Source organism: Neofelis nebulosa, chromosome X (genome assembly GCF_028018385.1).
Source record: "Neofelis nebulosa isolate mNeoNeb1 chromosome X, mNeoNeb1.pri, whole genome shotgun sequence".
NCBI classification, from domain to species: Eukaryota; Metazoa; Chordata; class Mammalia; order Carnivora; family Felidae; genus Neofelis; species Neofelis nebulosa.
In genome coordinates, this window is record NC_080800.1 from 31,989,828 (window position 1) to 32,014,347 (window position 24,520).

Below are 24,520 nucleotides of genomic sequence, written 5' to 3' on the forward strand. Positions count from 1 at the left end.
AGTTGAGAGGATTCTCTGAACATCTCTTCCAATGTAGTGTAGAAAAGACAATCTCTAAATTTTTTAAAACAACTTTTATCTAATTGTTAATTAGTATAATTATTTTATTAATATGGGTCTAAGACTTGATAATTAACCCTTATGAACTCTTACTTTTTCATCTCCAAGGAAAAAGTCTTTATAAATTCTTAACAATCATTAATGACATTTACTTGTGACTAAAAGAAGGGGTGGGATAAACTTGAGTAGTTGAGTATCTTACCTTTGTCCACAGAATTGACAGACCTACAAAAGAGAAAGGCAATAACAAGGATCACTTAATGAATTATAAGTCATTTAATTGTATGAGCAAAAATTAAGCTGAAATAATTTAATGTATTAATCATGGCATGTTGGCCTAAAATAATCTCTAAATAGCAAGAATATTTTTGAAAGTTTATTTATTTTGAGAGAGAGAGAAAGCACAAGTGAGGGAGGAGCACAGAGAGAGGGAGAGAGAGAGAGTCCCAAGTAGGCTCCACCCTGTCAGTGCAGAGCCTGATGCGAGGCTTGAAACCATGAACCGTGAGATCATGGCCTGAGCTGAAGTCAGATGCTTAACCAAGCGAGCCACCCAGGTGCCCCAACAAGAATATTTTTATACCTAAAGCTAATGCAATGTTATATATCTATTATATCTTCAGTAAAAACATTTTAAAGATTAAAGAATATTTTCATATAGCATTTACTCACACTACCAAATGTTTAGATGATATAGAACACTCTATGAGCACATTTCAGTGCACTCACCAAGGTGTGTTGTTTATTCCACGTTACAAAACTAAATATTGAGAATCCACATTTAAAGTGGCTTCCAGTCATATTAGTAAATTTAGTCTCTACCCTGAACATGCATGATAGTATAGTCTGAAATTCTTTTTTATTATCCATGACCCTTGATAATATGGTAGTTCCAGAAAGTAGGTTGCAATGATCCATTTTGATGTAGCGGACAATTCCCGTGTATTTTTTCAATAGGAGCTTCAAGTGCTCTTTTACTTGCTGAAAAGTGATTGTATTCATTCAGTTCAACACAATTGCAAATTACAGCTAAGATTCATTTCTGCAAATTTGCAGTTCGGAATTTCTTACACTAGAATGAAATCTGTTATGACACTGGCACAAGAAAGCCTCGTCCAAACAATTGGAAACAAGCTTTTAGTCAGCTTTGCTAAAGACTTTACAAAATTTTTGCCATAAACTTCTGTTTAGTGTCAAAACAAAACGTTTAATGTGTGCACAATAAAGTTCCTATGTTAGGCCTGTGTTTGAACAAGATAGAAGTCATCTTTATATTTAGCATTCTGCTACTCTCTGAAATTATACTCTGTCCAGAAAGATGTATATTACCAGTTACCATCTTTAACATACAAATTAAGTTCAAAATCTGATTTCTAATACTGTATGTGATAAGAAGCACTGCTTGTCACATGTGTCTTCAGAGTGTGATGCTGAGCAAAAGTAGTGTTACTTAAATTGTCATTTTTCATTTAAAGCTTAGGCAGTATATTCATGCTAACCACCACATTGCGGTGGCAAAATTGCATATCTTTTGCTATTTTACTGTTTCCTATTTTGTTCCTACTTACTACTGTATTCCTATTTTTCTATTTCTTATTTTATTGTGTTGCAAAGGAATACATTCAGAAGTCAAACGTGACTTCAGCCTCCGATTATATCATTCGCTGGTTGTGTGACCTTGACCTCACTGAATGTCACTTCTCATACATGTAAAATATTGATAGTGTTTAATCTTTCAGGGTGGTTATGGGCATTAAGTGAGAATATATGAAAAGTGCTCATTGAGTAGGTGCTCAGTTAATGTTTAGCATACTTATTTAATATACTAACTCCCATTTTTAAAATTTCCTAATATGATAGGGATTTACAGGAGGATTTATAGCTCCTATTATCCCCAGTCTTCTTAGTCTGTCTCAATGAAAATGACAGAAACTTGACTGAAACTGAATTTGGATTTTACTGGCTTGTTGCCATCAGCAATATGGCCTGCCACATAGTCGTATAGGCTTGAAGAACAATCAGATTCCACTGGTCTTCAAAACAAATGTCGGTTGTATAAAGCATTTTCTTGCTTTCTCAGTTGAAGGAAATGTTTTGCAAAAGCAGATCCTTGAGGCTTTGTGGAGAGAATGAGTTGGGTTTGCTTGGATCCTCTCCTGCTCTCTTGGGCTCTCCTCTTTGCTTTGACCATCTCCACTTCCCCATGCAGCCTGTGGTCTGATGTTTCATGACAGCTTTAGCCATCTGTGTGGTATTACCCTTCAGGGCTTGGGAGCCCTCAACTCTGTCTTCCTGCTCCCGTCCCCCAGATCGAATTCTAGTCTCAAGCCCCACTCGGGTTATTGGTTACAGATAAATTCATTCATAGTGCTAGATCAGTGAGTGATGTATGCTCTGTTTTGTGTCTTTATGCTAGATAATTTGTCCTTTGACCTCTAGACCAACATCTGGCATCCAGTAGCAGGTATCTGGTCACTATTGAATGTAAGAAGCAATACATTTCGAACATAAAGTTGTTTCTAATATACTTTAGAAATTACTTGGTAGTGCAACAGAAGTGCAGTTAAAATATGAGAACAAAAATTTATAAACTTGGAGAAAAACCTAAATTCGATAACTGCATCTACTCTATTAAACAAAATGAAGACACTCTTGCATCTCCAGTGTTTGTCACGAGGCCTCCATTTATTTGGCCCAACACTCACTTGTAATTCTTGATTATTTATTAGAAATAGTTTTTCCTGGGAGTTCAAAGTAGGCTGTCGATGCTCTATTGCATATAAATTCAGGTTGTTCTTTATATTTGAATTTTGAACTGCTAAGATATATGTAGCATTGTTACCAAAAAGAAATCTTTCTCTTATTCTATGTGTATGTGTATGTGTGTCTGTGTGTCTGTGTCCTACTTTACCAGTCAAAAGAATTTGTGTATTTTATGAGGACTTGTTTACAATAGAAGGAAAATATGATTTCCTAAGTCATTGGTGTTTCTCATGTAAGATTTTTGCATGAAAATCTCAGTTATATGGGGTGCCTGGGTGGCTCAGTCGGTTAAGCCTCCGACTTCGGCTCAGGTCATAATCTCACAGTTTGTGAGTTCAAACCCCGCGACAGGCTCTGTGGTGACAGCTCAGAGCCTGGAACATGCCTCAGATTCTGAGTCTCCCCCTCTTTCTGCCCCTTCCCTACTCATACTCTGTCTCTCTCTCTCAAAAATAAATAATAGGGGCATCTGGGTGGCTCAGTCAGTTGAGCATCTGACAGCGGCACAGGTCATGATCTCAGAGTTTGTGAGTTCGAGCCCCACGTCAGGCTCTGTGCTGACAGCTCAGGGCCTAGAGCCTGTTTCGGATTCTTTGTCTCCCTCTCTCTGCCCCTCCCCCACTTGTATTCTCTCTCTCTCTCTCTCTCTCTCTCTCTCTCTCTCTCTCTCAAAAATAAACATAAAAAAATAAAAATAAATTATAAAACATTTTAAATACTAGAAAAAAAGAATCTCAGTTATAGGGCATTATATAAATAATTTATTCATACGTTTTCATGAAAATTTTTTAATTCTAATCACCCTTCAAAGATGCTTTTCTAATATGTGAGGAATCAAGGAAAACCAGTGGAGGTTAGTAGGGTTTGAAGATCATTCAGAAATTCTGAAACTAAAACTCTTTTTGGGGGGGGGGGCATTTCATTCTTTTTTTCTTAACTTGGAACATCAAAAAATTTTAAAAATACTTGTGAACATTTGCCTTTTTCCCTCTGCATTTTTGTGAAAAGCAATCTCCCCCATTTTATTGCTCGGATGAGGCCTAAGGATGCCTTTTAATATGAAAATTCATTATTTTATATAGAAATTACTTCTAGAAATAAATTTAAAGTAAAATTAACAAAATAAATAAAGGCTTTACATGGAAGTTTAAGAAGCCACCCCCACGAAGCAGTGAATTCGAACAAATGAGGAAATAGTTGCATTTGATATCAGTGAAATAGACATGAATATATGGAACAGAGAGATGTAGATGGATAGAGGTGACAAGATAGATAGATAGATAGATAGATAGATAGATAGATAGATTGATTCAAGTGTTCTGGATACCTGAATATGATGGCTTCATTAATTTTCCTGCATTAATTATGTCATTCATGATATTGCCTACTGCGAAAAGATACCCATAGTTGGCTGTGAACTTCCTTTACACATCGCACTTACACAGTACATTCAGTTAGGGGTGACACTTCTCAAATCCTATTTTCATCTTGCTGAGCAGTGTTAAGAATAATATCTGAAATACAAAGTGTGCTATTTATTTACTTAGAGAGAGAGAGAGAGAGAGCATGAGCAGGTGAGAGAGGCAGAGAGACAGAATCTTAAGCAGACTCCATGCTCAGCACAGAGCCCGATGCAGGACTCAATCCCACAATCTGGGGTCATGACCTGAGCAGAATAAAGACTTGGACACTCAACCAACTGACCTACCCAGGCACCCCCAAAGCGTGCTTTTTAAACAGTTTTATTGTGGTTTAATTGATATACAATAAGCTATCCATATTTAAAGTATATAGTTTGATTCTTAACACATGCATAGAGCCATGAATCCGTTGTTACAAATCAGATAATGAATATAGGTCACCCCACAAAGTTTCTTTGTGTCTCTTTTTAATGCTTTTACCCTCCTCACCCCTCACACCACAAGCTACCCTTGCCCTAGGCAATCATTTCTCTGTTTTCTGTCACTATATATGCATTTCATAGCGTTGTATATAAACTACATCACACAGTTTAACCTTTTTAAGGGATTGTTTTCTTTTATGCAACATAACTATTTTAAGATCCATCCACAGAGTGCATGTATCAATACTTTATTCCTTTTATTACTAAGTAGTAGTCCATGGAATGGATAAGCCACAATATGCTGCTGTACTTACCTTTGACGGACATTTTGGGTTTTCCACTTTTTTTGGTAGTTATCAGTAAAGCTGATATGAACATTTATACATAAATCTGTGTGTGGGCATATACTTTCATTCATCTTGAGTAAATCACTTATATGTGGAATGCCTGGATAATATGGTAGTTGAATTTACAATGTTTAAAGAAGTAACTGCCAACAGTATCTCAACGAGATTGTCTCTCTTTCCATTCTCACTTGCACTGCATAAAAGTTCCAGTTTCTCTATATCCTTGACCATGGTTTGTAGGATTCGCCATTGCACTTTGATCGATTTTCATCTGTGTGTAGTTCACTTGCAGTGTGGATTTACTCTACATTTCTGTAATGAATAATAATGTTGAGCATGTTTTCTTGTGCTTCTTTGTCATCTATAGGTCTTCTAACGATATGCTTTTTCAAATCTTTTGCCCATCATTTCCTGTATGTTGGGTGGTTTCTTTTCTTATTGCTCAATTTTTAGGCTTTTTCAAATTTATTCTGGATGCATGGGTTTTTTTTTTTTCAGATATGTGGTTTAAAATTTTTTCTTCCAATTTGTGATTTTGTTTTAATTTTCTTAATGGTGTCTATCGAATTACAGAAGTTTTTTTCCTACCTATATTGACGGATAATTGAAAATAAAAATTGTATACATTTAAGATGTTCACTGTGACGATATGATATATGTATACATCCTGAACTGGTAACAGAAGTTTTCACTTATAATGAAATGAAATTTATCACCTTCTTCTTGCATGAATCAGGAAGAAACATGTGTCCTTAATGGCAGTCTGGATTGTTGCTGCTTTAAAGTTTTGCCCCAGTAATGAAAGCATAGGTTCTTCCTAAAGCAAAACATAATCAGCCATCCCTTACAACAGAAATCTGAATCCTGTAGATTTTATTAATCCTTTTTGTCATATATGTTACACATTTCAAAAATTTGTTTTTTAAACAGCAAACAGCATAAAACCACAGAAAAAGAAAATGGAGCCTAGAGGGCTACAGTTGGGCACTAGACTACTATGCATTTTATCATAAAAATAAGGCGCTTAAGTGGAGTAGAAAACAAGAGCTGTATTGTACATAGAATAAAAGCAGATATGGCCACAACACTGGTCTCTTTATCTCTGTTCTTCATTAGCCACCAAATTTTGTTTTTCCACCTTGCCTTTTGGTCCCCCAGAGAGAAAATACAACAAAAGAAAATGAGTTAGGAAGGTGGTTAAAATGAAGTAAGAAAAAGATAGAAGAAGGAAGGATTAGCAAAGATTTCCTCAGGCTTTCATCTTTAGTCTTGCTACTCAGATTTCATAGGATAGTATAGTAGAGAAACAAAACAATGAAAATTCATTCAGTCATGTGTGGTATAATGTGCGTAGAGCAGATATGTATGAAAACACTTCTTGACAGAATTCATGTCCCTCCAAGAAATTCACAAGTTGATAAAAGCCCAGCCATACAGAAAATTTCCTTAAACACAGTATTCCTCATTAGCAATAGGGAGTGGTGAAGCATGAAGCCAATGGAAGGAAGAGGGTGGGTGTAGGGAGACCAAGTGCAAAGAGGCCAAAGACCTTGCCAGGTTTAACTGTTGTCATGGAAACTTGTTTTTGGAAGTTTTCTAAGGGGTGAAATAGTTTAGATAATCAGTGGGCACTATCTGAAACCTATTACTCTAGGCCAAAAATAAATGTTTTGTAAGTATGTGAGTTACTTTGCTATTTTTCCACGCAAAAGCCCACTTATTCTGTGGTGTATTTGGTGATATTTAGGCATGACTTAATATGCCATTTTCCGTATTCTACGTTTGGTAAATACATTTATGTATTATTTATGCCTTTGTCACTTACTATGTGACCTGGAGTGAGTTACCCAACCTTCTCTACAGCCCAGCTTGCTGAACTTGAAAATGAGTCCAGTGAGGAATTAATTTATACGTTTATTAAAAGAGTTCAATAGGTAATGAATGGGAGGCATTTAGCATATACCTAACACAGAGTAAGCGTTCAATAAATGATTTCACATTGTTTTCAAAAGGCTAACCACTGGTACTAAATTGCATTGCTCAGGCTTTAAACTTGAGTCTGATATTGACGTTTTACAAGATAGTATGAAATTAGGGAAAAACAATTCCTAATGAAAACCAAACTATATACTAGGAAATGTTGGTTTGACTGTTTAAAATACATTTTGAAAAAAATCAAACCCGTAGAGTGTTTAGCAGAGGGGAAAAAAAATCCATTTGTCAGAATAAAAGCTTGATCTATTGAAAATATAATAGCTATAATTATGATCCCTATTAGATTTTTTTTGGTAACACTCATTTCAGATAAACTGAAAACCTCCATTAAGTCAATAATGCTGTATCTTAGAGAGTTGCTTTGTACACTATTATGTCTTGTATACCTATAGTTTTTCCAAAGCAGTCCTTTAGTTTTCCTGTCATGCTTTTAAACTGAACCACCAACAATCAGCCTTTTATTTACCTTTCTTCCCTTTGGGTTGGTTGGCCTTGGCCCAAACGGAGGAATATAGGGAGCAAAGTAATCACACGTGCCTAGTGTGGAAAAATATTATCATCTTTTGAAACACATATTTTCATAATCATTTTTGATGGCATTTGGTTTGAAGGTTCATTGCTGATACTTACTGAGTCTAATGTTACTCTTTGTAATAAGTTTATAAGAATTTGACTGCTTGTCTCTTCTACCTTAGCTAATTCATAACCAAAAGTAAAAATGCAATTTAAAAATGTAACTGTTTAGGAAAAAAATTAAAATTAAATTCCCAAGAACAAAGATTTTTTATTGGGAAAATAACTGTGCATAAATTAGTGGCATAATTCTAAGAAACATTGTTTCAAAGTGTTCTTTCAATTAAGAGATGAGCTACTAAATAGACCTATAATTCCATAGTTCTCTTCACTTATTTCTAAGTTTTAAGATAAATACTTAATTTCTCTTGTTGGTATCTAACATATGGTCTTGTTACACTCCTGTAGGGCTTTTGAATTGTTTTACAAATGATTGTTCCATTTCTCTTTGTTAAGGGACAATAAAAGTGTAATAACGTTTGGATGGGTGTATTGGAGAAAGAAGAAATGTGCTGAGTATACAAGTAGTCTGAAATGAGAAAGAATGGAGAATGTGTGCTTTTAAATCTTGAGACTAGTTCATCGTACTTGAAATATTGATTACGTTTCCTTATTATTCCTTGCGCACGTTGTTTAACATTATGTAAGTTTATCCAAATCATGGTCTTATCTGACTGAATTGTTTTACTTAGGTCCATTTAAAATTTTTCAATACAAGTGTATAGAAATTTAGCTGCTTTTGTTTGTTGACTTTGTATCCTGCATATTTCGTGAACGCATTTATTATTAGGTCTATCCTTTTTGTGTCCATGATCATTAAGGTTTTCTCCATATGAGATTGTGTCATCTGCAAACAGATAATTTTACTTCTTCCTTTCCAATATGGATACCTTTGCTACATTTCCTTGCACACTTGCTCTGACTAGAAATTCCAGTATTATGTTGAGTAGAAGCCTAAACCAGAGACATCCTTATCTTGTTTCTAATCTTAAAGGAAAAAATTTCAGTCTTTTACCACTGGGAGTATAATATTAGCTGTTTGTTTTCACATATAGCTATTAGCATTTTGAGAAAGTTCTATTCCTAATTTATTTTTGCCATGAACGTTTTGATGTGGAATTTTGTCACTTTTATCCATCAATCAAGATTATCATGTGTTTTTTTTTTCATTCTGTCAATGTGCTACAGTACACTCACTGATTTTTGTATGTTGAACCACCATTCATTCATTCCTTCATTCTTTGTTGAAATAAAAACCATTTAACTATGGTATAGAATCTTTTTGGTATGCTGCTGAATTCGATTTGCTAGTATTTAGTTGAAAAGTTTTGTATCAGTGTTCATCAGGGATATTGGATTTTAATTTTCTTTTCTTGCCCTATCTTTGTCTGCTTTTGTATCAGGGCAGTGCTAGCCTCTTAGAATGAGGCTATGTTTTCCCTCCTCTATCAATTTTTAAGTTTTTGAGAAAAAGAAGATAGTAATTCTTCTTTAAGTATTTGGTAGAATTCAACAATGAAGCCATCTCGTCCTGGGCTTGTCTTTGTGGGAAGAGTTTTCGTTACGAATTCAATGTCCTTATTAGATTTATGTCTATTCTGTTTTTCTTTTATTCATGAGCATTTTTAGTAGATTGTGTGTTTCTCGGATATTGTCCATTTCATCTAAGTTACCCAATTTGGGGGGCATATGATGGTTCATTGTAGTCTCTTATAAAGCTTTTTATTTTGGAGAAAACAATGTAATGTCCCCACTTTTTTCCTGAGTTTATTAATTGGAGTCTTCATTTCTTTTTTCTTAATCACTTGAAAATTCTGCCAGTGATGTTGACCTTTTCAAAGAGAGAAACTTTCTGGTTTTTGCTTTTCTCTTCTCTGTTTTATTTACCTGTACTCTGATCTTTATCATTTCCTTTCTTCTGCTAGTTTTAGGTTGAATTTGCTTTTCTTTTTCTAGTTCTGTATTGTGTGCAGTTAGGTTGTTGATTTTAGGTTGTTCTTTTTAACTTATGCTTTTGCTGCTATGAGTTGCCCTCTTAGTGTTGCTTTCACTGCATCACACCAGTTTCGTATGCTGTGTTCTCATTGTCAATCATCTATATAGTTTCAGACTTCTATTTTTTTCTAAGTTTTTTTGAAATATTGGTTAAAAGTATGTTGTTTAGTGTCCAAATTTGTGACATTCCTTTTTTCCTTATGTTACTGACTATAATTTCATGCCATTGTGATGAGGCAACATGCTTCCTATGATTTAAATCTTTTTCAGTTATTAAGATATGCCTTGTGGCCTCACATGTGATCCATTCTGGACAGTGTCCAAAGTTGATTTAAGAAGTTGGATACTCCATTGTTGATGGGTGGATGTTCTATATGAGCCAGTTAGGTCTAGTGGTTCTAAGTGATGGTCACATCCTATGTGTCTTTATTGGTATTCTGTCTAGTTGTTCTGTCCATTAAGAGTTATTGGGGCCCCTATGTGGCTCAGTTGGATTGGTATCTGACTCTTGACTTCAGCTCAGGTCGTGATCCCAAGGTTGTGGGATCGAGCCCCACATCAGATTCCATGCTGAGTGTGGAGCCTGCTTTGGATTCTTTCTCTCTCTCTCTCTCTCCTCTTCCCCTCTCCCCTACTCAGGTATTCTCTTTGTCACTCTCCTAAAATATATAAGTAAGCCAATAAACACACAAATACAAAAAAAAATGAGAAAAGTAAACATACTCATAACATGATATAGCAATCATACATCTTTGTATTTCCCCAAATGAATTGAAAGTTTATGGATATCCAAATATCTGCTGATAAATGTTAATAACAGCTTTATTCATAGTTGCCAAATTATGGGGAAAACTACCATGTCATATAATAGATAAATGGTTAAAGAGTGGTATATCTATACATTGGGTTATTTATCAGTGATAAAAACAGTAACCTATCAGACCACAAAGAATATGGAGGAAACGTAAATGTATATTGCTAAGTAAAAGAGGTAAATCTAAGAAGGCTACATATTGTATGATTCTAACTATATGACGTTCTAGAAGAGGTAAAAGATCAGTGGTTGACAGTTCTTTATAGGTTGGGTGGAAGGGATGAATGAGTATTGTACACGGGATTTTTAGGGCAGTGAAACTATTCTACATGATACTGTAATGGTAGATACGTGAAATTACGTATTTGCCAAAGCCATAGAATGTATAACACAAAAAATTAGCCAGAATGCACTCTGTGGACTTTACTTAATAATAGTATATCATTACTGGCTCAACATTTAAGTAATATATCACAATAATTCAAGATGTTTATAGTAGGCAATGTAAGGGGGGATATATGGGAACTCTGTACTTTCCACTCATTTTACTTTAAACATAACAGTGTTCAAAAAATTAAATGTTTTAATTGAGTTTTAAAAAGTATGGACTTAGAACCAGAATGCACATCTACATATTCTGCCTATATTATACTGAGCTGACTGACTTTGGGGAAGCTACTGAACTATCTTGTATCAGTTTACCTTCTCTAAAATGGAAATAATATATCATACTCAATGGTGAAAAACAGCTTTTCCCCTAAGATCAGAAGTGAGAAAGGGATATCTACTCTCACCACTTTTCTTCAACGTAGTACTAGACTCCTAGCCACAGCAGTTAGACAACATAAAGATACAAATGGCACCCAAGGATAGATACCTTGGTGGCTCATTGGGTTAGGGTCCAACTTCAGCTCAGCTCACGATCTCACAGTTCGTGAGTTTGAGCCCTGCATCGGGCACTGTGCTGATAGCTTAGACCCTAGAGCCTGCTTTGGATTCTGTGTTTCCCTTTCTCTCTACCCCTTCTCCATTCATATTCTTTCCATCTCGCTCTCAAAAATAAATAAACATTAATAAATAATTTCAAAAAATAAAAAAAGAAAGAAATGGCATCCAATTTGGTAAAGAAGAATTAAAACTCTCGCAATTTGCAGATGACATGATGTTCTGTGTAGAAAACCCTAACGAAAGGCTCTACCAAAAGAGTAATAGAACTGATGAATGAATTCTGTAAATGTTAATTTTTGCAGGATTTAAATCTATGTATGGTATCTATTGCATTCCTATATGCTAATAATGAAGCAGCAGAAAGAGAAATTAACAAAACAGTCCTATTTACAATGGTACCAAAAACAATAATGACATATCCAATAAAGGGTTAGTATCCAAGATATATAAAGAGCTTCTACAACTCAATAGCCAGAAACTAATCCAATCTGAAAATGGGCAGTAGATGTGAACAGACATTTCTCCAAAGAAGACATCCAGATGGCAAACAGACACATGAAAAGTTGTTCCACATCATTCAGCAACAGGGAATTACAAACCAAAACTACAAGGAGATACCACTTCACATCTGTCTCACAGCCCCTCTCAGCCATGATGTCTGCCCCTGCTAGGGACCTGCCAGAAGACACACCTGTGTCAGTGAGGCAGGCCCTTCAACCTTGGTCTAACTGCAGATCTTGAAATGGCCCTGTAACTCTCAGCAATGGTCCGGGAACCCTCGTCTTGGGAGACGTGCTTGTGCATGCCCCAGAATTAGGCTCATAGACCAGGGTCTGTCTGCACATCTGAGAGCAGCCCTATAATCCAGTTTCAGCCCCTCATAGCTGCTGTCTGGAAGCAGTCCTGCCTGCCCAGGGACCCAGAGGGTGACACGCCCATACATATTCTGTGGTCAGGCCTGCCAACCTCAAGCCCACTGCAGATTCTGAAGCAGTCTGTGACCTGGCTCTAGCCCATCTCAGCCACAGTCTGGAGACAATCCTGCCCACTTAGAGATCAGTAAACTGTTTGGAGCACTCCCGGAGCCCCAGATGGAGTCAGTGTAATACCAGGACATTTTGTAGTATCCAGTGTCACCAGCTGCCACCATTGTCACCTCCAATTCACATTTAGGCAAACCGAGGGACAAAGCTGGTAATAGAGAACCTCAATTCTGAACCCAGGTATCGTAATCTTGGTTGTAAATAAAAACTGACCATCCCTTATAATTAAAATATTAATGGATTTTCCGTTAAATTGTTCTGTACCACCATCAGGTTTAAATCTGGTACTAACCCCCACAATTTGTGTTTGGCTTTGTATTTATTACTTTCACACTAAACATCTTTAATACCTAAAAATGACCTTTCAGTTTGGAAAATGAATCCCTAGTTAATATGGCATCTTGTACTTATGTGTTGTAGGTGCAATCTCATTTTCTGTTAAAAGAAGACATGAGGATGAATCTCAGGAAGAACCAGATCAAGATGACAATCAAGAACTCTCCTTTTTGAAATGGTTAGCAGAACCATCCCCCCAATATGATGAGGAAGAGCCAGGTATATTTATGATGAAGTAGAGTTTCATGATCACTTTTCGATCATTCGCTTTTAATTGAATAAATCCTTCACATTCATAATATATATCCAAATGTGTGTTGCATATACCTGTAAGAAATTATTGTATTAGTTCAGGATTAACTTTACATAATTTACTTTCTAGCTTTCTATGGCTATTAACATTCATAAGAGTAGAATACTTCACTTGAAGCCTGCTTACTCTTTCATAAGTGAACCACTTTATATGTATTTCTTACTAAACGAAAACTTAGAGTACATTTCTGATAAAATGTTAATGAGTAAATTATTTTAACAGTGTAACATGCTTTTCTTCAGCCTACCAGATGATAGCAACCTTCCTCATATGTGGGAGAAAATCAGTGCCATTATTTTTCCTTCCAATAATCTAAAGCTTTATTGGAATGTTGTTAAACATCATATCTTTTTAGTAGAAACTCGAAGGAAATTGAGATAATGGCGAATTGGAAAGGACAGGGCAGATTTCCTGGAGAATGGGTGACTGAATTCTCTGAAGGATGAGTAACAAGGACTTAAGAGGGCGTTAGAATAGCTGTGGAGACAGTGAGGTATATCAAAGAAATCTTTATGGAATGACTTTGTGTTTAGTCGGGATTCTTCAGTAAAACAGACACTACCATAATATAATGTAATGTAACGTAAATAGGCACATGCATACACACGTACAAATATATATATATGTATACATATGGAGAGACAGAGAGAGAGAAATTGAGATTTTAAAGAATTGGCTGACATGATTGTGGGGACTGGCAAGTGAAAATTCTGTAGGTCAAGCAAGCAGGGCAGAGAATTAGGTAAGAGTTGGTATTGCAGTCTTGGGTCTAAATTCCCCAGCTGTGCCAGACAGGCTGCAAGGTCAGGCAGGATTTCTGTTTCAGTCTTGACCAAGAATTGCTTCTTCTTCGGGTAACCTCAGGTATTTTTCCTTAGCTTGGAACTTCAAAAAATTTTACAAATACTTGTGAACATTTGCCTCTTACCACTCTGCATTTTTGTGAAAAGCAATCTTCCCCATTTTATTTCTCAGATGAAGCCTAAGGATGCTTTTTTATATGAAAATTCATTATTTTATATAGAAATTATTTCTAAAAATAAGTTTAAGGTAAAATTAACAAAATAAATGAAGGGTTTACATGGAGACTTAATAAGTCACCTCCACGGTAAAATGAATCCAAACAAATGAGGACATGGTTGCATTTGATATCAGTGAAATAGACATGAATTTATGGAACAGAGAGATTTAGATGGATAGAAGTGACAGATAAGATAGGTAGATTAGATAGATAGATAGATAGATAGATAGATAGAAAGAAAGAAAGAAAGAAAGAAAGAAAGAAAGAAAGAAAGAAAGAAAAGAAAGAAAGAAAGAAAGAAAGAAAAATTGATTTACTTTTTCTGGGTACCTGAATATGATTACTTCATTAATTTTCCTGCATTAATTTTCTCATTCATGATATTGCCTACTGCTGGAAAGATACCCATAGTTCCCTTGAACTTCCCTTACACATCCTGCTTATTTAGTATATTCAGCTTGGAGTGACACTTCTCAAATCCTGTTTTTATCCTGCTCAGCAGTGGTCAGTATAATGTCTAATACAAAGTGTGCTTTCATTTATTTATTTATTTATTTATTTACCTACCTACCTACCTACTTACTGACTGACTTCAGAGAGATGGGGAGAGCATGCGCAGGAGAGAGGGTCAGAGTGAGAGAGAGAGAGGGAGAGAATCTTAAGCAGGCTCCATGCTCATCACAGAGCCCGATGCAGACTTCAATTCCATGACCCTGGGATCATGATCTCAGCTGAAATAGAGCTGGACCCTCAACCAACTGAGCCACCCAGGAACCCTTAAGGGTGCTTTTTAAACAGTTTTACTGTGGTTTAATTGACATACAATAAGCTATCTGTACTTAAAGTATATATTTTGAGTTTTAACACATGCATAGAGCCATGAATCCATGGTTACAAATCAGATAATGAATGTAGGTCACGGCAAAATGTTTCCTTGTGTCCATTTTTAATTGTTTTACCCTCCTCTCCCCTCATGGCACAAGATACCTTTGCCCTAGGCAATCATTTCTCTGTTTTCTGTCAATATATATGCATTTGATAGCATTGTATATAAACGAAATCACAGTTTAACACTTTTAGGGGATTGTTTTCTTTTATGCAACATATTTATTTTAAGATTCATCCACAGAGTGCATGTATCAACTTTCCTCCTTTTATTACTGAGTAATACTGCATGGAATGGATATACCACAATTTGTTCATCTATTTACGTTTTGACGAACATTTGGGTTTTTCCATTTTTTTGGTAGTTATCAATAAAGCTGATATGAACATTTATACATAAATCTCTGTGTGGGCATATACTTTCATTCATCTTGAGTAAATCGCTTATATGTGGAATGCCTGGATAATATGGTAGTTGAATTTACAATGTTTAAAGAAGTAACTGCCAACAGTATCTCAACGAGATTGTCTCTCTTTCCATTCTCACTTGCACTGCATAAAAGTTCCAGTTTCTCTATATCCTTGACCATGGTTTGTAGGATTCGCCATTGCACTTTGATCGATTTTCATCTGTGTGTAGTTCACTTGCAGTGTGGATTTACTCTACATTTCTGTAATGAATAATAATGTTGAGCATGTTTTCTTGTGCTTCTTTGTCATCTATACGTATTCTTGTGAAATGCTTTTTCAACTCTTTTGCCCATCCCTTGTCCTACATTGGGTTGTTTGTTTTCTTATTGCTGAATATTTAGACTTTTTAAAATTTTTTCTCGTACATGGTTTTTGTTTTTGTTTTCCAGATATGTGCTTTAAAAATTTTTTCTCCCAGTCTGTGGTTTTCGTTTTAATTTTCTTAATGGTGTCCATCGAATAGCGGAGGTTTTTTTTCTAGCTCTATTGAGATATAATTGACAAAAGTTCTATACATTTAAGATGTACACTGTGATGATTTCATATATGTTTACATCGTGAAGTGGTTACAAAAATTTCAATTATAATGGAACGCTGTTTATGGCTTTTCTCTTACATGATTTCCCTTCTTTAAAATGGAAATAATACATAATACTCAATGGGGAAAAACTGAGAGCTTTTCCCCTAAGGTCAGGAGTAAGACAGGGGGTTCCACTCTCACCACTTTTCTTCAACTTTGTACTAGAAGTCCTACCCACAGCAGGTAGACAACATAAAGAAATATGTGACAACCGGGGCACCTGGGTGGATCAGTTGTTTAATGTCCAACTTTGGCTCAGGTCATGATCTCACAGTTGGTGAGTTTGACCCCTCTATCGGGCTCTGTGCTGGCAGCTTAGAGCCTAGAGCCTGCTCTGGATTCTGTGTTCCCTCTCTCTCTCTACCCCTTCCCTGCTCACATTCTGTCCCTCTTGCTCTCAAAAATTAGTAAACATTAATAAATAATTTTTAAAAATACAAAAGAAACAAATGGCATCGAAGTTGGTAAAGAAGAAATAGAACTCTTGTAATTTACAGAAGCCATGGTAACTCTATGTAAAAAAACACTAAAGGTTCTACCAAGAAACTACTAGAACTGATGAATGAATTCAGTAAATGTTAATTTTGCAGGATCCAAATCAATGACGGAATCTATTTTATTCCTATACACCAAAAATGAAGCAGCAGAAAGAGAATTTAAGAAAACAATACCATTTACCATTGTACCAAAAACAATAATGATATAGCCAATAAAGGGTTAGTGTCCAAGATATATAAGGAACTTCTACAACTCAATAACCAGAATCTAAATAATCCAATTTAAAACTGGGCAGGAGAAGTAAACAAACATTCCTCCAAAGAAGACATGCAGATGGCAAACAGACACGTGAAAAGTTGTTCCACATCATTCAGCATCAGGGAAATACAAACCAAAACTACAAGGAGATATCACTTCACATCTGTCTCACAGCCCCTCTCAGCCATGATGTCTGCACCCCTAGGGACCTGCCAGAAGACACACCTGTCTGTGTCCCTGAGGCAGGTCCTTCAGCCTTGGTCCAACTGCAGATCTTGAAATGGCCTTGGAACTTGGCCAGCCACTCTCAGCCATGGTCCAGGAACCCTCATCTTGGGAGATGTGCTTGTGCATGCCCCAGAATTAGGCTCATAGACCAGGGTCTGTCTGCACATCTGGGAGCAGCCCTATAATCCAGTTTCAGCCCCTCATAGCTGCTGTCTGGAAGCAGTCCTGCCTGCCCAGGGACCCAGAGGGTGACACGCCCATACATATTCTGTGGTCAGGCCTGCCAACCTCAAGCCCACTGCAGATTCTGAAGCAGTCTGTGACCTGGCTCTAGCCCATCTCAGCCACAGTCTGGGGCCAATCCTGCCCACTCAGAGATGCGTAAACTGTTGGAAGCACTCCCGGAGCCCCAGATGGAGTCAGTGTAATACCAGGGACATTTTGTACTCTCCAGTGTCACCAGCTGCCACCAGTGTCACGTCCAATTCACATTTGGGCAAACTGAGGGACACAGCTGGTAACAGACAGCCCCAGTTGTCAACCTACGTATGACACTACTTTGTAAATAAAAACTGACCATCACTTATACTTAAAATAAATATTAATGGATTTTCCATTAAATTGTTCTGTACCACCATCAGGTTTAAATCTGGTACTAACACCTACAATTTGTGTTTGGTTCCTTATTAGTTTCACACTAAAGCATGTTTAATACCTAAAATTGACCTTTCCTTTTAGAAAACAAATCCCTAGTTAATATAGCATCTTGTACTTATGTGTTGTAGGTGCAATCTCACTTTCTGTTAAAAGAAGTCAAGAGGATGAATCTCAGGAAGAACCAGATCAACATGACATTCGGGTACCCTCCTTTCAGAAATCAGTATCAGAACTATCCCCCCAAATTGATGAGGAAGACCAAGGTAAGTTTATGATTAAGGAGAGTTTCATGATCACTCTTCAGTCATTCCCTTTTAAATTAATTAATACTTTACATTCACAATATATATACAAAGGTGTGTTGCATATACCTGTAAGAATCTTCTTGTATTAGTTCCGGATAACTTTACATAATTTACTTTCTAGATTTGTATAGCTATTACCATTCATAAGGTTATAATACTTCACGTGAAGGCTGCTTGCTCTTTCATAAGTGAACAACCTTATGTATATTTCTTATCAAACAATAAATTACAGTACATTTCTGATAAAATGTTAATGAGTACATTATTTTAACAATGTAACATGCTTTTCTTCAGCCTAACAGATGATAGCAACCTTCCTCATATGTAGAAGAAAATCAGTCCTATTATTCTTCCTTCCAGTGATCTAAAGCTTTATCGGAACGTTGTTAAACATCATATCTTTTTAGTAGAAATTCAAAGGAAATTGAGATAATGGAGAATTAGAAGGGTAGGGCAGATTTCCTGGAGAATGGGTGACTGAATTCACTGAAGGGTGAGTAGCAGGGACTTAAGAGGGCGTTAGAGAATGAGTCAACAACAGCAAAGCTGTGGAGACAATGAGGTATATCAAGGAAGAAATCTTTATGGAATCACTTTGTGTTTGGTCGGGATTCTTCAGTGAAACAGACACTACCATAATACAATGTAATGTAATGTAAATAGGCACGCACATACATATATACATATACACACATATGGAGAGACAGACAAAGACAGGAAGATAGAGAGATTGAGATTTTAAAGAATCGGTTGACACAATTGTGGGGATTGGCAAGTGAAAAATCTGTAGGTCAAGCAAGCAGGGCAGAGAATCAGGTAAGAGTTGGTATTGCAATCTTGGGTCCATCTTCCCCAGCCGTGCCAGGCAGGCTGCAAGGTCAGGCAGGTTTTCTGTTTCAGGCTTGACTAAGAATTGCTTATTCTTCAGATGACCTCACTTTGCTCTTAGGGCCTCCAACTTATTGAAGGAGGTACACCCACATTATGTATGGTAATTTCCCTTTCTCAAACTCCACTGATTTACGTGTTCATCACATTAAAAAATGGGGAACAAAATACGGCAAGTTTGAAGCCCGGTGTTTAATCAAATAACTGGACATCACAGAGCAGCAAAGGTAAAGCATAAAATTAACCATCACAGAATACATGGATTAAGAGTGATATTTAGGCAGTATTGAAAAATGGTTTGCATAGCAATCCAGGCCTTCCTAAAGAAGGAAGAAAGAGCTCAGGTACACAACCTAACCTTATGCCTTAAGGAGCTGGAAAAAGAACAGCAATTAAAACCCAAAACCAGCAGAAGACAGGAAATAATAAAGATTAGAACAGAAATTAATGCTATTGAAACCAAAAAAACAAAAAGAACAAAAACAAACAAAGAAAAAAACAGTAGAACAGATCAATGAAACCAGAAGCTGGTTCTTTGAAAGAATTAACAAAATTGATAAACCACTAGCCAGTTTGATCAAAAAAAAAAAAGGAAAGGCCCCAGATAAATAAAATCAAGGATGATAGAGGCGAGATCACAACCAACACAACAGAAATAAAAATAATAAGAGAATATTATGAGCAATTCTATGCCAATAAAATGGGTAATCCGGAAGAAATGGACAAATTCCTAGAAACATATACACTACCAAAACTGAAACAGGAAGAAACAGAAAATTTGAACAGACCCATAACCAGTAAGGAAATCAAATTAGTAATCAAAAATCTGCCAAAAAAACAAGAGTCCAGGGCCAGATGGCTTTCCAGGGGAATTCTACCAAACATTTAAGAAAGAGTTAACACCTATTGTCTTGAAACTATTCCAAAAAATAGAAATGGAAGGAAAACTTCCAAACTCTTTCTATGAAGCCAGCATTACCTTGATTTGAAAACCAGGCAGAGACCCCAGTAAAAAGGAGAACTGTAGACCAATTTCCCTGATAAACATGGTTGCAAAAATCCTCAACAAGATATTAGGCAACCTGATCCAACAATACATTAAAAAAATTATTCACCATGACCAAGCAGGATTTATACCTGGGATGCAGGGCTGGTTCAATATCCGCAAAACAATTAACATGATTCATCACATCAATAAAAGAAAGGACAAGAACCATATGATCCTCTCAATAGCCAGAGATAAAGCATTTGACAAAATACAGCATCCTTTCTTGATAAAAACCCTGAAGAAAGTAGGGATAGAAGGAGCATACCTCGAGATGATAAAAGCCATATATGAATGACCCAACGCTAATATCATCCTCAACGGGGAGAAACAGAGGTTTCCCCCTAAGTTCAGGAACAAGACAGGGATGTCCACTCTCACCACTGTTATTCAACATAGTATTTGAAGTCTTATCCTCTGCAGTCAGACAACACAAAGAAATAAAAGGCATCCAATTGGCCAGGAAGAGGTCAAACTTTCAGTCTTCACAGATGACATGATACTCTATATGGAAAACCCAAAAGATTCTACCAAAAAACTGCTAGTATTGAATCATGAATTCAGCAAAGTTGCAGGATATAAAATCAATACACAGAAATCGGTTGCATTCCTATACACCAACAATGAAGTGACAGAAAGAGAAATCAAGGAATCGATCTCATTTACAGTTGCACAAAAAACCATAAAATACCTAGAAATAAATCTAACCAAAGAGGTGAAAAATCTATACACTGAAAACTATAGAAAGCTTATGAAAGAAATTTAAGAAGACACGAAAAAATGGAAAAAGATTCCATGTTCCTGGATAGGAATAACAAATTTGTTAAAATGTGGATACTACCCAAAGCAATCTACATTTTCAATGCAATCCCTATCAAAGTAACACCAGCCTTCTTCACAGAGCTAGAGCAAATAATCCTAAAATTTGTATAGAACCAGAAAAGACCCTGGATAGCCAAAGGGATCTTGAAATAGAAAACCAAAGCAGGAGGCATCAGAATCCCAGATTTCAAGCTATATTACAAAGCTGTAATCATCCAGACAGTATGGTAGTGGCACAAGAACAGACACTCAGATCAATGAAACAGAGTAGAGATCCCAGAAATGGACCCACAAACGTATGGCCAACTAATCTTTGACATAGCAGGAAAGACTAGCCAATGGAATACAGTCTCTTTAGCAAGTGGTGCTGGGAAAACTGGACAGCGACATGCAGAAGAATGAACCTGGATCGCTTTCTTATACCATATACAAAAATAAATTAAAAATGGATGAAAGACCTCAATGTAAGACAGGAAGCCATCAAAATCCTCGAGGAGAAAGCAGGCAAAAACCTCTTTCATCTTGCCTGCAGCAACTTCTTACTCACCACGTCTCCAGAGGCAAGGGAAACAAAAGCAAAAATGAACTACTGGGACCTCATCAAAATAAAAAGCTTCTACACAACGAAGGAAACAATCAGCAAAACTAAAAGGCAACCGACAGAATGGGAGAAGATATTTGCAAATGATATATCAGATAAAAGGTTAGTATCGAAAATCTATAAAGAACTTCTCAAACTCAACACCCAAAAAGCAACTAATCCAGTGAAGAAATGGGTAAAAGATATGAATAGATACTTTTCCACAGAAGACATCCAGATGGCCAACCGACACATGAAAAAATGCTCACCATCACTCATCATCAGGAAAATACAAATCAGAACCACCATGAGATACCACCTTACACCTGTCAGAATGGCTAATGTGAACAACTCAGGCAACAGCAAATGTTGGCGAGGATGCAGAGAAAGAGGATCTCTTTTGCATTGTTGGTGTCAATGCAAGCTGGTGAAGCCACTCTGGAAAACAGTATGGAGGTTCTTCCAAAAACTAAAAATAGAACTACCCTATGACCCAGCAATTGCACTACCAGGCATTTATCCACAGGATACAGGTGTGCTGTTTCGAAGGGACACATGCACTTCCATGTTTATAGCAGCACTATCAACAATAGCCAAAGTATGAAAAGAGCCCAAATGTCCATGGATGGATGAATGGATAAAGAAGACGTGGTGTGTGTGTGTGTGTGTGTGTGTGTGTATACACATACACACACACACACACACAGTGGAATACACACACACACACAGTGGAGTATTACTTGGAAATCAAAAAGAATGAAATCTTGCCATTTTCAACTACGTGAATGGAACCAGAGTGTATTATGCTAAGTGAAATTAGAGAAAAACAAAAATCATATGACTTCACTCATCTGAGGGCTTTAAGAGACAAAACAGATGAACATAAGGGAAGGGAAACAAAAATAATATAAAAACAGGGAGTGGGACAAAACAGAAGAGACTCATAAATATAGAGAACAAACTGAGGGTTGCTGGAGGGTTTGTGGGAGGGAGGTGGGCTAAATGGGTAAGGGCCATTAAGGAATCTACTCCTGAAATCATTGTTTCACTGTATGCTAATTTGGATGTAAATTTTCAAAAATAAAAAATAAAATTTAAAAAAAAGAAAGAAAGAAAAATGGTTTGGAAAGGGAAGAACACTTCGGGCCAGCTAGGCCACTGGGACAGCAAACTGGCTTTGAAGTAAAGAGAACAATGTTATTTTATGGTGGTGTTAGTGAAAGAGATATACTATTAGAGATGGAAAACATTTCAGAGGCTAGCATTATATGACTCTCTTGAGAGAGGAGATAGGATCGATTCCAAAAACGTACAAGGTTTGTCCATATCTTAGTGAAGAGAAAAATATTAAGATGCTAATTTAGAAGTGTTGGTGCTTTGTTGAAATAACATTTGTTAAGTAGACCCCAGAGGTGTCTGATGTCGTGTCCTAATTCAACAAATGGCCACAAGGGAAAGTGAAATAGTTGATTACTCACAGGTCCTGAAGGATATGTACTTCACTCCTTGATGGACCACTTGGGGAGGTGAAATAGGGTGCAGACAAAGAGAAAAGCACCTGGGGCATATATCTTTATTAGGATTTTCAGGCAGAATGCTTTGAGGTTCCTGGGCTGAGGCCAGATTCGTCAATTCAAACCAAAAAGGGTAGGTTTTGGCTCGCATCATGGGGATCTCATCGTGCATAAGGGGAAGGCCCTGGGAAGCAGAGGAGAGTCCTTATCACAAGAATGGTTAGGGAGTAACATCAGGAATTTACATTTACTTGTGACTCTGTGGGCTGTTATCTAGTACATGCACTCTCCAGAAGGGCTAGTGTCAGTTCAAGGCCCCTGCAGCCACTTGGCAACACAAAATGGAGGTGGAAACAACAATATTATGGAGTAATTTAGTTGGACCGTCAACAAGAAGATATAAAAAGTCTGGGAGATTATAATGCTTGGCACAGTTTTGTGCTTTCTGATTTTGATGTGACAGCAAGACATTTATGTGGCTATACCTAGTCATCAATTAACTATTTGGAGCTGGGTCACGGTGAAAAAAAATAGTTGTTAAGGTTTAAGATTTCTTTAGTTGAAATCATGCAGGTGAGGTTAAAGACTAGATCACTGTTGTAGATGCATTATGCCAGGAGCGAAACCCTCATCAGAATCTAAGGCAGAAGAACCATGAAGGAAAGCCAGGTAAAAGTGTTTGAAAGAAAATGAGAATATTATGGTATCATGTTAATGGGCTAAAATGGAGTGATACCTAATAAAAAAAGTCTGCATGGTGACCAGCTGCAAGATAGATTAAGAGCTATGAAAAATGCATCGAATTATATTACAAGTATCCCTAGTTTTTCAAAGAGGCCTTCCTATATCAGACAGGATCAACCTTTCCGTTTCCTATAATAACGTGGGACTTTTTCTTACTGATTGCTCAGCAGTGTATCTCTCTTCAATTAGGGAAGTTTCCATTACATAAAATGAATAAGTTCTAGAGAACTAATTAATCTACAATAGCATGATTATAGTTAACAGTACAGTAGGGTGTACTTGAGATTTACTTAGAAGGTAGATCTTAAGTGTCTTCACCACCCCCACCAAAAATCAGTAATTACGTGAGATAATGAATATGTTAATTAGCTTGGTTGTAGTGATTATTTCATAATGCATAGTATATCAAATCAAGTGATACCTTAAATATATATAACTTTTAATAGTTATACCTCAATAAAGCTGGAACAAAAAAGAAATGAAAACACCTAAGTAAGATTTTTTTTTTAAACTTCCAAATAGGAAAATATGAAAAATATTGGTAACACCCAGTTTTGATGAGGGTCAGCTTCAATGACACAATCTTACTCGTTGTAATGGCAATTTGAGAATATTTGGAATATGTTTAAAACTTTTTTTTCTTAAGATTTTAAGTCCTCTCTGTGCCCATTGTGTGGCTCGAACTTAGAACCTTGAGATCAAGAGTCACATGCTCTACCAACTGAGCCAGCCAGGCACCCCTAACATTTTTAATATTGTTTATCTCCTTTGATCCAATGATTTCATTTTAAGAAATTAGTTGGAATAAAAAAAATTATCAGAGATATGCACACATATTTTTCTGTAAGAATATTCCTTATGTGTTTTATTATGTTGAATAACTGAAACTAAGTTTTTTTATTTTAAAATTTTATTTAAAACAATTTTGGATATGTATTACTTGCACATAATTTTTTTCCACTTTTACTGAAAAATAGTTGACATATATCACTGT

The 24,520-nt window shown here is 36.4% G+C and overlaps 1 protein-coding gene across 1 annotated transcript in view; it reads left to right on the forward strand.

Annotated features, from left to right (window-relative positions):
- The window catches only part of CFAP47 (cilia and flagella associated protein 47), a 540,470-nt gene that overhangs the window by 362,912 nt on the left and 153,038 nt on the right, over positions 1-24,520 (forward strand). The window contains exons 51-52 of the mRNA XM_058712583.1: positions 12,802-12,936; positions 17,757-17,891. Of these exons, the coding sequence (XP_058568566.1) occupies positions 12,802-12,936; positions 17,757-17,891 (270 nt within the window). The remainder of the gene's footprint in view (positions 1-12,801; positions 12,937-17,756; positions 17,892-24,520) is intronic.